This window comes from Motacilla alba, chromosome 6, assembly GCF_015832195.1.
Source record: "Motacilla alba alba isolate MOTALB_02 chromosome 6, Motacilla_alba_V1.0_pri, whole genome shotgun sequence".
NCBI lineage: Eukaryota > Metazoa > Chordata > Aves > Passeriformes > Motacillidae > Motacilla > Motacilla alba.
In genome coordinates, this window is record NC_052021.1 from 1,477,693 (window position 1) to 1,491,377 (window position 13,685).

Below are 13,685 nucleotides of genomic sequence, written 5' to 3' on the forward strand. Positions count from 1 at the left end.
AAGATATTCCAATGATTTTTGCATTGAATCTGTTAATTAATAACCTGTTTATTCTGATATAGAGGAGGAGAGTTTGAAAAATGATCTTTAGGGCATCAAGCATTAGAAGCTGTTCTCACCAAATAAAATGGAGATATATCAGATACATCTGGGATTCCCTTAAGCTTGCTGAGATTTCACTAGTGCTATTTCTGTAGGAAAAACTCAGATTCTTTCAGTGGTGACTCAGGAATCAGTCTAAGAAAACTCAAACAAGAAGAAATGAAAGTGTTTGGTGTCACACTATGCAAGACCCCCGTGGTACACATTTCCTCCCTTCCATGTAAGGATTTTCAGTTCAAGCCACTGCCAAAACAAACTGTGGAAACTTATTCTACCTTTGTGAATATTTAATCCTAAAGATCCCTTGGCTAATAAGAGAACATTGCCATAAGCATAGGCTCCTGGAAACTCAAAGCTTGTTCAATTAGTTGCCTAATGGAAACTGAATTAGCAGAGTGAAGAAATTCATGGAGTCAGTTTTGTTCGTGGCATCCTCTGGTGCCTTTCAAGATAGCAGGAGCTCAAGGTCACTGCAGTTGGTGTCCCAGGAAAGCCAAAGATGCCCTTGTGCTGTGGTTTGGTGCTGGAGCTAATGAGCCAGTCAAGACTAGAGAACTGCAGGCTGCTGGTGGCAGTCACCCCATTTCCCCCTAAATAAGACCAGTTTAGAGACATTACTTGTAACCAGCTGCAATTCCTGCCCTTCATACAGGTTCATTATGGCACTTTTCCAGTCAGCAAAATCATTGGTGCTTTCATTGCCGCCACAGATTGCTGCCTACTGTGTTTTTGCTAGTTTGTTCTTCTTCCTGCCTGCTCAACACAGTTATCTGCACTTATCTGCTCAGCAGAGACATCTGCAATTACAATACAATTAGCACAGTTCTTTGAAAAAAAACCACAACAAACTGGACATCTCTCAAGGCATGGGCAAGGCAGAATTCATAACTGTAATGGGATTGCCCAGTTGCCTCACAGCAACACTTGCTGAAACTTAACATTTTCTATTAAATTAAGACTATAAAATAATTCCAAATATTTTAAAACTTCAGTAGACAAGCACTGCCTCAAAGTGCTACATCTGACTAGAACCCAACGACTTCATTACTAAAAATAGAATTAAAAGTCATCTTCTATACAAGCTGAAAATGGAGAAGAGTTAGATATAAAATTCTGACCTGGGTGAGCTCTAAAGAAAAGTGATGGCCCTCTAAGTATTAAGAATTTGGCATCATATTAATTCTCATTAATATCTTACTTCCCAACTCCAGAAGGAGAACTCTGCTCCCTTCTACCTCTTCTGCTCCAATGGGCAGCAGGAAGGGAGTTGTTACAGGTCCTTGGCTGGGGAACTGTTTGTTTTCCTTCTTTGCTATCAGACAGTGGCTTCCTCACTGGGGTTTTTCAAGCTAGAATTATGAAATTATTTTGCCTAAACACATCTAAACACACCTTTGAGAGTAGCTCCTTATGTTGCAGTAATACTCCTCAAGCAAATTAGCAGAAATTATTTCTTTCATGTTTCAATGCTTTTGTTTCATCAAAAGATGAACAGAAGACATGAAAGAACAAAGTGTCAAATATACCCAGAATGAAGTCTCAAATAACCATACTGAACACACAGTTGCTTTACTACGGTTTCCTGCAGAAAAGCTACACTGTGATTAACAACCTCTGTTGAAACAGGCATGGCACTGTGAAATAGCACCTATGTCTGTGCAACAGAGGAGAATGAAACCCTGAATACTCTCAGTCAGACAATTTTCATGTACTCGTTAGACAAAACCATTGTGGGAGTTCTTCAAGTTCATTTGACTTCAGGTTTTGACCACACTATTCCTTCCCTACTTAGAGCATCCAGTGTCCTCTAGATCTGCATCATCTTTTCTCAGCTCTGATGACTTTTACAGACACTGTAGATGAAGATGTGCCATTCTGAAATGCTGCAGAAAAGTGGCCAAGAAATGCAGCAAGCTAAATTTTGCCCCCTTGTAAAACACACACTTCTCCAGCCACATAAAATACAGCCTTCCACTGTGTCCTGTAAAGCTACAAAGAGCTGGATGTTCTAACTCCGTCAGAGCCACACGTGGAGAGGTTCTAGGCTGCAGTTCATTCATGGGACAGGTCTGTCTCCAAACTCCCTATGTTAGAATGTATTTAAACTCTTGGGAGCTGAAACTGTAGCTTTAGCTGTGACCTTTACAGCACATAGTCTGCGATCAGCACATGAACAAGCACAGAGAGCCCCTGAAACACGTTCAGCTGCACTAAGGTGGCACAGCTGCCCAAGAAGGGAAAGCTGAGCAAGCAAAAGCAGTTTCCACTGAGCAGGAACTTTAAGCCTCATGGAGAACTCTTTGTACTCTTAAGAGGCTAAATTATAACTCTGTCCAGTCATGAAACAGCTCATGATATTATCTCTTAGTGTGGGCTTCCCAAATCAATGTTCTCTATGTGCCACAGCTCTACTGAAACACTGCACCAGATAATTGAATGCCAAGCGTTCAATTGGCATCACAGAGCCTGCCTCAGCTGCAGGGACTCCACGCCTGCTTAAAAGTCTGCAATTTGTATGACATTTTATTTCTTGTTCATTGTACAGATACAAACTTAGCAATATTTTGATTGGGTGCCTCTGTAGTCTTAGTGATCTTCTTTGTTTAATATTATGAAAATAAAGCAAAATCAATAAATATAAAATGCCCAATATTTACATAAGGAAGAGGATTTCAGTATTAAGAAATCTGCCTCCAGCAGAGGGATTAAGGTCTCAAAATGCACATCAGATTATGATAGCTGTATGTTCATTCATTGAAGAAGAATATAAACAGTTTAAATTGAAACCTTCCTTTTTGTAAATAAGGAATAAAGGCTGGCACTCACATTCCAGGAAGAAATACTGCAGCAGTATGAGACATTACCACTTCATTTGTTCTTAAGCAGCCCTTTTCCAGGCACAACTGTCCCACTAGAAAAGCCCAAAGCCCTTCACAGCAGAAAAACCTTTTTAACTTTTCCTTCCCTGATAACTTCCACTGTTACACAAGGCTGTGAATGGAGATGGCCAATGCTGGGGCATGGGTGTTCTCTTCTCTTGATGTCACGACAGGAACAGAACCTTCTGCAGGGTGACAAACCAGACAGCTTGGGGTAGGAACACCTGAACCACTGCAGCAAGACTTGCCACACCATAAAAGAATCAGGAGGGAGCTAATGAGCACTGCATAGTCTGAGAGACAGATCCAGTGAACAGTCATGCACTTGTCTCAGTACCTGTGAGGAAGCAGCTCTCTGAATGGGGTAAAGAGCAGTCATTTGTCTTCATATTTAGGGCGCCAGAAGAAGAGGGTGTTATCAGGATGTCTGAATCCCTCTGCACTCATCATGGCTCTCATGTAAATAAAAGGGAGAACCCCACACAGTTACACTTGTTCAAGGATCAAAAGGGATGCTTTAGCTTTGCTTATCAGGCATGAAGGTTAAATATGGGCTTCCTGATGCTCTCATCTCATGTGGTACATTTTTTCAGAAACAGGGTGACCTAAGAACATGATTCTGAAAGCCCTGTAGTACAAATTATGTTTGCATCAAATAATGACACGGTTCTCTACTTACTTTCAATAAATAATGACATAGTTCTCTACTTACTTTAAATAGCTTATTAGAAATAATGCTGGATTTAAGAAGCTGTGGAACATTTAGCACCATTATAGCTTCCTATAATGCATGAAAAATTGTCATTATAGACTATTTCAGTTCTTTTTCCTTCCTCCTCACATCCCTCTTATGATTTTGAGGATTCATTTACTTACTACTTCAGTGCTTTTCAAGCTAAATTTACTTCACTTTAAAGTACTGTTATTCTCAACAACTTTCAGCCCCTGAAATATCCAGCACTTAATCTAATCTGGTGAGATTGTTTCTTAGCTAAGAAACACACGTCAGCAATGATGAAGATTTGACATTGAAACTCAGTTAACAGCTCTGTAGTTGAAGTTTTGCCTTGAACAGTGTAGAAAATACCACACTCACAGTTACTTTATGTGAGGCTACTGCCACTAGAAAGTGATGAAATATGAACTTTACCAGGTAAAGGCAGCAGAGTCTGGCAGGATGTGCAGAAGCAGGCCTTTAACACAAGGCCATCCTTATGCTTCAAGTATTACAAGTATTTCCAGGTATTCAGCTCACAGATGCAGCTTGAAAATGTTGTGTTCCGCTTTTCAGAAGCCTGTCATTGTGTTCAATCAAAATAATTGCTATTGATAAGGCGTGGTCCTGTTTGTCCTTTTTGTTGGCAGCATGCAAGACGACAGTTTAGAAACCTCAACTTCAATATCTCAGCTTCTGAGAGAGAGTTATTTAGCAGAAACTAAGCGCCAAGGGAAGAGTGAAAGAAGCAGATCAGAGCCAGTTTCTCATAATTTCCACTATGGCAATGCTTCTGGTGATTCAGACGAGGTAGCTGCCCAAGATGACCTCCCAGATCTGTCCGCCTTTTTGAGCCAAGAAGAGCTTGATGAAAGTGTAAACCTGGCAAGACAAGCTATTGATCAGAACCCACTGGAAATGAAACAGGATGAGCTTCAGGCACATTCACAGCACCCTCCAGATCAGCTGAACAACATGGGAAAACACAAACAAACGGCCCAGTCTACAGCTCTGAAAACATCAGACAATGGCCTGCACTCCAACTTTTGTCAGGAACATGTCAGAAATACAAAGGGGTCCAAAGGGAGCTCTCAAGATCTAAAGAAACACCACCTCCCTTCTGAATCAGAATCCAAAAAGGAATTCCTAAACAAGGCAGCAGATTTCATTGAGGAGCTCTCGTCACTTTTCAAAGCTCACAACTCTGAAAGAATACGACCCCGAACATGCAAAAACTACAAGAGCAAAATTGATTCTAAGAACAAGTCTGCTCAAAAAGGTAGCTCTAACCTGTCTCTCACATCAGAAAACAGAGAAAGGCTTTCCATTCCAACACCTCCAGACTTGGAAAACAAAGCAGAGAAAACTTTTGAACAAACAGGTGATCAACAGGCAGCAAACCTGGAATCTATCAGTCAATTAACAAGTGCAGAGCCGAAAACAGAGTCAGAATCTGCATCTGTATATTCTGATGAGCCCATTGGACAGCCACCACGCTTTACTCAAAAACTGAAGAGCAGGGAAGTTCCTGAAGGATCCAAAGTGCAATTGGACTGCATTGTGGTAGGAATCCCAGCACCTGAAGTCAGGTAAACATATTCTGCACTTGTCATTTTGTATTTCTGTAATGGTAGGTGTGTGCAAGTGGGAAATACCTTGTTTGGGAAGAATATTATTTCTACTATCTTTCAGTCTAAACTCACTGCTCTAATTAACAGTTTTGAGGCATTCCCTCATTGGAGCCATTACAAATGTTGTATTGTGTTCAGCCATAAACTTGTAGAAGAGTCTGACTAAAAGAGAAAACAGTGCCAGAAATTAAGGGGTTTGTCGACAGAAAACAAACAGGAAATATAATCCCCTAGATGTTAGCAACACTCTCTGCTTATGAAGCAAGACTCTGGACACTTCTTTTGCTTATTTCCCCAGGCACTTGCCTTGATAAATATTTTGGATAATAAAAATATCAGTAGGATCCCTGGAAGTGAGAAATTATTTTCCCCCCTTTTATCATTCATAGCTTATAATGCAAAGACAACAAGTGAAATAACCTTCTCTTATGGATCTGAACCTGTACACAAACTCAGTCTGGCTTTCTTCATATTCAGAACAGGTGAACACTGAATTGCTTCTTCACTCCAACACACAATGTTCAATTCAGGTGTTTCTCTAGAAGGGCCACAACACTGTCCTGATACCAGCAGTCATGTTTGTGCTGTTGACACACATAAAAGTGACAAGGTGCTCATGTCATCCAAGTTTAGGTGTTTAACAACCGCCAGAATTAGAAGCTGACACTACGAAGTCACTGCAGGCTCACAAGGGCAGATTGCAGAGCCCGGGAGCGATGGCTCATCCTACAGATATCCAGGGATGAGCAGAGTGCCTGCACACCCAATTCAGGAACCACTTGATTCCACAGGAATGGATGATGGATATCTTTGTAACTTGGGTCCATTTGTGTCCCAATAAAACTGAAGCTTTTTAGTTGAAATTTCTATTTCAACATTTGATTTTGTTGATTTTGATTAATTAAATAAGCTACTTATGTGAATGCCATTCAGTACAGGAGCTACTACACCTCTGTAGAATAAGCATCCAACAGATATAGGAAATTAGGGACAAGGAGAATGAAGTCCCCTAGGGAAAGTTAGTCCCAAGCAATTACAGCTCAAGAAAAAGATCAGGCTCAGCTTTCAGTTTCACAATTTTAATTAAAAAAATAAAAGATAAGTCACAAGGAGGGCAACTCTGAACTCTCTCTCCCTTGTGTTTGTGTGTGTATGTATGTGCTATATTGAGGAGAAAGGTGGGCATGTTAGCCCCTTGAAGAGTTTCCTGATCATAATTATTTATTAACAAAACTTTGTCATGTTCATCCAAGATTCTTTCGCCTCCACCACTGTGCAGAAGTAACACTAAGAGAGGGTGCAAAAATTGTCACTTGACTGAGTGATAAATATTCACATGCTTCCACATATCGTGGCCTTGTTAGTCACTGATACGGCACAAGGAAACCAGAAAACACAATCTACTTTGGGGTTCGTGTACCATTAATCATGGGGACCAGAAAAATGCCGCATTTTTTTCCCCAAAAAATAGTGCTTATCTTTGATCTGCTGGGCAAAGCTTCTGAAAGAGTGAAGGAGGCATCTTGTTGGCCGTAGTTGTGGGACTGTGAGCAGAACTGTGTTCAGAATTGCCAAATGTCTTGCTTAGAGGGTAAGAGCTTTCCAAGGTTCATGGTGAGTTAGTTCAGTGTCTGTGGAACTGGGCAAGGACAGAAGGATTCTAATAGATAGGTGAAAGAAATTAAAAAATCAGCAGTCCCAAGAAAGGACCAACTGGCAAGGTAGCAACTGATGAAAGAAAGCTTAATGGCCTTTGACTTGAAATGGACTTCTTAACCACAGAAAGGGATCCCAAGTGACTTAAAATGCATATATTAGATAGAATTACAAAGTGGAAGTCATACTGTGGGAACCCAGAGCACTGTGAAACAAGAACAGGATTCAGCAAGCTCTGTAATGCAGTTAATCAGTCAACACTAGGAGCAGTCTGATGGTTAGACTGATGTAATAGGGATTACAAGAGAGAAATTAGAGACAGGATATTTAGAAAGAAGCTGATCACAGGCATAGAAAGGACTGGAAAATATGAAGGGCAGATACCATGTTTGAAAGCAAGACAGTACTAAACCAAATTGATGTAAAAGATGGTGTAAATGACATTTGTGATGGATCAGGGTCAAAATACCATTTTGATTACTTATTAAATTACCAAACCATGGCAGTGATAAAGCATTACAGGTGTGGTACATAACTATCCAGCACAAGGGCTCACTGAGGGAAAGAAAACTGGATGGTGGAGCAGGGGAAGAAATGGGGAACTGATCTGAAACACCAGGACATGGAAAGCTAAGTCCTCTTGGCTGAATTCAGAAAGACCTGTCCAAATGTTTTTAAAGGTAACTCAGCCTTAATGTAACAAGCCCACAGTTCAGAGGAAGCTTGTTTGGCCAGCCTATCTAGAAATTTGTGTGAGAAGTGACTCATTTTTCAGTGTCATCAGCTGAAGACTGATACCACAGGATGTGTGCCTCCAGCTAGCTCAAACCTTGCTGGCAATTAAAGAGCACTACTGCAATTCCTGCTGATTGCTTTGCTCTGACTGCACTGCAGGTTAGAAACAAGCCTTTGAGAGAAATGTATGGTGAACTTCCAAAGTGTTTGATGACCTCCTTCTCATGCTCCCTTCCACAGCTCTGCTTCTCTATGAGTAATGGAAGGTGTGACATTTACTCCCCTCTGCGAGGAGAGCACTCCCTTTTCCCTCAGAGGTGTCTACATTTTTCCAAACTGTTTGGCACATCACTCTTAGGTTAATTTTACTGATGAATCACATTGCATGGTTTGGCATACACAGCTATGCTGGAAGTGTCATGAGGATTTAATGTTCTAAAAACAGGCTGTATGTCATAAGGTTTCCATGCAAACATTCTTTAACATAGGCATACAAAGCTTAAAAGCTGCATTTGATGCTGCTTTGTTTGAGGAGACCAGACCCGCAACTAACCACAGATTTTTAGAAACTCTGAAACCCTGCATGATTAATTAGGATTTTTCTTCCTGGCTGCCAAGTGAAAGCATTTCTCAGTTTTAGTGCTCAGTCTACAGCCAAACTTCTCTTACATTCAGCTCCAGTCAAGTCAATGGATTAAGATCTAGGATGAACTTGGCACAGAGGATGACACTGCCTGTGCTGAATGTGAACCTCCCTTGCATGAGGAAGCTCTCACTGCAATCCATGGCAGGAATGAAATGTCAGTGGCAGAGCATGGCTGCTTCAGCCATGGCACGTATCTCAATGTCAGAGCTGCCCTGGAGCTGACATTTCATTGCTACCATGGACGATGTTTTCACGGTAAGTACAAAACCAAATGTTAACAAGGAAGGAGTAGATACACCACAGCAAAGTTTTCCATGAAGCTTAACTTCACAGGAGACCACTGGTTTTGATTTGTAAGCATTACAACCGGACAACATTCACACAACATGCTCCTTTTTCCAACTTAATCTCAAAATACTTGAACATTATGCTGAGAAGAGTGACTACAGAACACACTGCATAGGGAACTAAACACAGGTTTGAAACAGGAGTTTATTCCTGAAGTTTTAAATTACTGATGCTGCAAATTTGGGACTAACCAAAGGAAAAAATAACTGCAAAAAACCCAATTAACTCAGTCCTGCTTCATTGTTTGAGTCTACTAAAGGAATATAATACTTATATACTAATACAAGAAGTGTAAAAATTACCTTGTCTTTTAAAATTTGCTTATAGGAAAATTAAATTGTGCCTCACAAAAGTATGATACAGACTTAACTCTGCACAAACACAACAGGTTAATTGGAAAAGCTGATCAGTAACACAGTGAGTTCTACCTTAATGGCAATTATATCTCAGCATTTCGTGTAATGTGTTTTGCCTGATGTGCCACTTCAGTAAGGAAACACATTTAAGTGGACACAAAAGTATAATATCACTGTACAATGCAAGTTAATGCTCTGAAAAGGTGCTGCTGGAAATGAAATCAAATTCTAGAGCATGGGTATTCTCTTGAATGCTTATTGATATCTGCTAAGGCTCACACGCTCAAACAAGGCGACAATATAAGGAAGAGGCATGGGGTAGGTATATAAAAAGACATGAGTAAGTGCCATGACTCATGTCCCAAAGTACACAGTTGCCTACATGAATTACACACCTAAAAGGCAACTTGTACATTCATATACCAAATTTGTGCCTGTAGTCACACAAGTGTATGAACCTTCTCTCCTGATAATGTGCCCATTTTCAGTGATCACCATGTGCAGGTCTTGAGAATAGTAGAATAAACCATAATGTAAACAGAATTTTAAAAAATTCTCCCTTCAGTATCACAGGAATCCTATGCAATTCCCAAGTCTGGAACTTGAAAAGGCACTAATAATTGTCACGTTTTCAATACAGGGTGGATATTTTCAATCCACCCTGTAATGCACATTACCATACTTCTCCATTGGGACTGTGAACATTTCCTCTACTTGCTCTTGGTAGAGTGGTTCATCTACCCCAGGCACGGGAGGTTTGTGTTCTGGATGCCAGCTATGAGCTATGGTGTCTGTACCTACACTGTGTGAGGACAGCAGTGAACAGAAAAGAAAATGTGATACCCACTTCTGGGGAACTAGTCAAAAAAAACCCTCTTTGTATCCAAGTATTAGTGGTAAAAATTCCAGATTTGGGCGAGCCATTATGGACAAAGTTTAAAATAGATGTAGCAGTTCCTTCTGTTTGAAGAGTTTTGTTTTAGAGGATCTGACAGGACTGTGACAGAGTATGACCACTAAAAGTTGATCAGAAGAAGGTAGAAAGATAATTATTTTTAAAGGAAATGCATTTTGAATAGAAACGCAAACCAATAGTTTCAAAATAAAGATAACATAAATGAAGATAACTATTTTCAAAATAAATGTCAGCAAGGAACCATACAGTCTAATCTATTGGAAAATAATGATAATGGTACTATGATCATGAAATCCTTAAAGGGAGAGGTAGTTCATAAACTATGATTTTAAGACCAGTAATTTCACATTTTTAGAATTATTTTTAAGTGCTGCTTCACGACTTGGGGAAGAAGTTAAAGAGAATGGTTACACACTCCAGAGCAATAAGTGAATGTACACACATGTATAGTTCATTTTGCTCTTACACCCTCCGTGTCACTTTGCCACTGTCAGGGGAGCTTGCTGGGTTAGGTGGATCTGTAATCTGAGCCACAACACCCAGGGGCTTCTTCCTCATCCCTCCACATGTGCCAGCTCACCTGGCCTCCTTGGATTTGTGCTGCTGTTACTGCTCCCTTTTGTGGGAGCACAGCTGGCTCTCCAACTTCCAGAGGTGCTGTGTGCTCCATGGGTTTGGCTGGTGGCCAGAACACCGTCTGCATCTTCAACAAGCTCCACTGAGGTTTGGGAAACAGCATGAATGGCTGCTGAAAGCTACCTGGAGTAAAGAGCAGTCTTAGGAAGTGTCCACGGACAGAAGGCAGCTCAGGGCATCTCTGGTGTGAATGAAATGCAGGGAGTTCCCTGTCTGCTGTGAGAAAGCTCTGCTGGATGGCTCAGACTCATGGGCACAAACAGCACCTGCTCTTCTGCTCAGCTACACAATCAGCATTTAAGTGCTAGATCTGTACTCTTCCATACCTCAGAGACCCCTTGAGGCTCCTTCCTCAGTTCTGTGTTATACTTCTGTTGTATTCTGGGTTTCTGCTGGTATGGACTGTTTAGAGATTTTTTTTCATTATATTAATTTGGTGTTTTCTCCATGTTTAATTTGTGCCACAAACTTGTGAAAAAGTTCTGCAATTGAGTGGTCAAACAAATTTATTTATTCATGTTTTTCTAAAATATTTGAGATGGAAGTGTATTGAAGTGCCTTATAGTGTAAGACAGGAGGTATTAATTGCTACAATTTCTTACTTAAAAATCTATCCTTATCCTTTCCACAACAATCTTATTTTCTGTAGTACCAGTCAAATGTTGACAGGTTCTTTTACCAAGTTACCATAAAAGATGGATGAAATTATTACTAATTTTTTTAAGTCAATTGAATAAAAAATATTGCCAGTATGACAGCTCCCACCCTCACAAGAAGAAGATGCAGTAGCTAATCACATGTAATTAAGAAAGTCACAGTAAGAAAATACAAATACTTTAGCGACATTTTATATCTATCTATCCATCTACCAATTTTCATGAGAAAAGTTACAGTGAAGATGAATGCACTTCAGTTTGGCTTTTCAATTTTAGCTAGTTATCTATAATTATAATTTGGCTAATTATCTATAATTAGGTATTTCTGAATATTATCTCAAACATTTAACTCTGGATCTTGATACACAGCACTACGCCTTTATAAAGCCTAGATTTAATTTGAATTTGTTTCTGCAGACCCACCTGCTTTGTGTGCTTCTGTTCTGCCTTGTAACCAGCATCCACCAGTCCTGCTCTCCCCTCCTACCAGCTCAGAGTCAGCTGGTGGTTACTGCCAGCGACATGTCCTAGAGAGCTCTCTGTGAAGGTGCTGCTTTCCTTTTGTGTGGATTCCTGCATTTTCCACTGAAACAACCCTTCTGAACACTGAGGGACTTAGGAATGCCTGAGATCAGAGTGTGAAAGCTCTAGAGGGCCCAAGAGATTCTTGGATATGTAGCAGTGTTCAAAGAGGAGCACAGCAATATCGTGCAGAAAAGCACTCCAGGTGCAGCTGTCTCCCTGGCCGTTTCTGTGTGGAAGTTCCTCTATTGTAATAGATCAGCTCTCTTACCTTGTGATACACTTCTGCCAGCTTTTATAAAAAGCAGATTGTGTTAAATATGTGGCAAAACAAAGACAAATTTCAGTCACATTCTGAATTAACATGAACTTAAGAAACACAAGTTTGAGGGATATTTGTTAACTTAGAGTTGGGTGATTTGTGCTGCACATGAAGCCACTACACAGATCTGATTGTACCTCGAGAGAAATTCAGAGCTGGATTGACAGCGTTCCAAATTCAGAGCTCTTTTACTCTTCATTGAAGATTATGAAAATCATCCATATTTTATTCCTGTGACTGTTGATTCAATACTTACCTGCAATACTCTGTCAGAATTTTCAGGCTAAACATACCAATTTTATCATCAGAAAGACTTCAAACATTATCATCCTAGTCATCAACTTGTTTGCATTGAAAAACAATTTCTTTTTGCCTTGCAGGTGGTACTGTGAAGGGAAGGAGCTTGAAAACTCACCAGACATCCAAATTATCCAGACAGGTGACCGACACTCCCTGATCATTGTTGAGGCTTTTGAGGAGGACACAGGGCGTTACTCGTGCTTTGCTTCCAACATCTATGGAACAGACTCCACTTCTGCAGAGATTTACATAGAAGGTAATCCTACAGGTGCTGCAGAAACTGATGGTTGAAACCGGTCACAAGACTAAGATATAATTATGTTATCTTGTTTGCTGACTGTGATAATTTTGTCATTAAAAAAACTAGCAGGAGTCAACACTCTCCATCGTTACTAATATCATTATTATTTTCCTGTAAAGCACTCTTCAGACAAGAGACCAGCCCTTACATTTTATTGTGTTACTTCCCAGAGGTTTTATATATCTCACTGCAAGATCCAAGTCTAAAAATACGCAGATTCTGAAACTACCTTGTATTTTTTGTCTGCAGAACTCTACAGAAGTGTAAAAAACTGAACTTTGTGTCTCATTCTTATTAATCCCTTTTCCCCACAGTCATTATTGCAAATTGAATGTAGGACAGCTTCCTCTTAACTCTTTCTTGGGACCATGTGACCAAAATAAATATGCCATCAATTTTATATTCTCCTTGCCCAGTAGATGCTGTAAATCAAACAGAATATATACTTGCAGATTTAGGTGTCCTTTCTTTCTCCTTATGCTTTTTACTGTACCTAGTAGGCCTAAGAGTGGTCTATTTATTATATTTCTTTTTTGCACTTTCTTGGGAAGACTTGAGATTGAATCCATTGTTGTGCTAGCATGACTATTAACTCAAAATAAACACATAGGATTTTTTTCTTTTTCTCTCAGAAAAGCATACTATGAGCACCCCCACTGAGCACAGTGGGGCCACTCATAAATTAAAGCAGTGCCCAAAAGCTGAATTTCATTCTGCTGTTATTCTCCTTTCACGACTCTAACTTGGCAGTGGAAGGACAAATCCTTTTTCAGTATCTGCACTGCCCCTGACATAATGGGAGATGTCTGTGCTTGGCAGGGATTTACAAGTTCTCAAGGCAGGGGCCAAGGTCTGCTTTTACCCAGCTCAGAGGGTGCTGGATGGGAGCCATGGCTGATGGAGATGCTCACTGGCAGGAACTGCAGAGAAAATGCAAATCCCAACACAGTGAAGGCAGAATTAG

At 40.3% G+C, this 13,685-nt stretch overlaps 1 protein-coding gene across 1 annotated transcript in view; it reads left to right on the forward strand.

Annotated features, from left to right (window-relative positions):
• Window positions 1-13,685, forward strand: part of MYPN (myopalladin) — a 72,049-nt gene that overhangs the window by 19,585 nt on the left and 38,779 nt on the right. The window contains exons 3-4 of the mRNA XM_038139947.1: window positions 4,347-5,285; window positions 12,501-12,676. Of these exons, the coding sequence (XP_037995875.1) occupies window positions 4,348-5,285; window positions 12,501-12,676 (1,114 nt within the window). The 5' untranslated portion in view covers window position 4,347. The remainder of the gene's footprint in view (window positions 1-4,346; window positions 5,286-12,500; window positions 12,677-13,685) is intronic.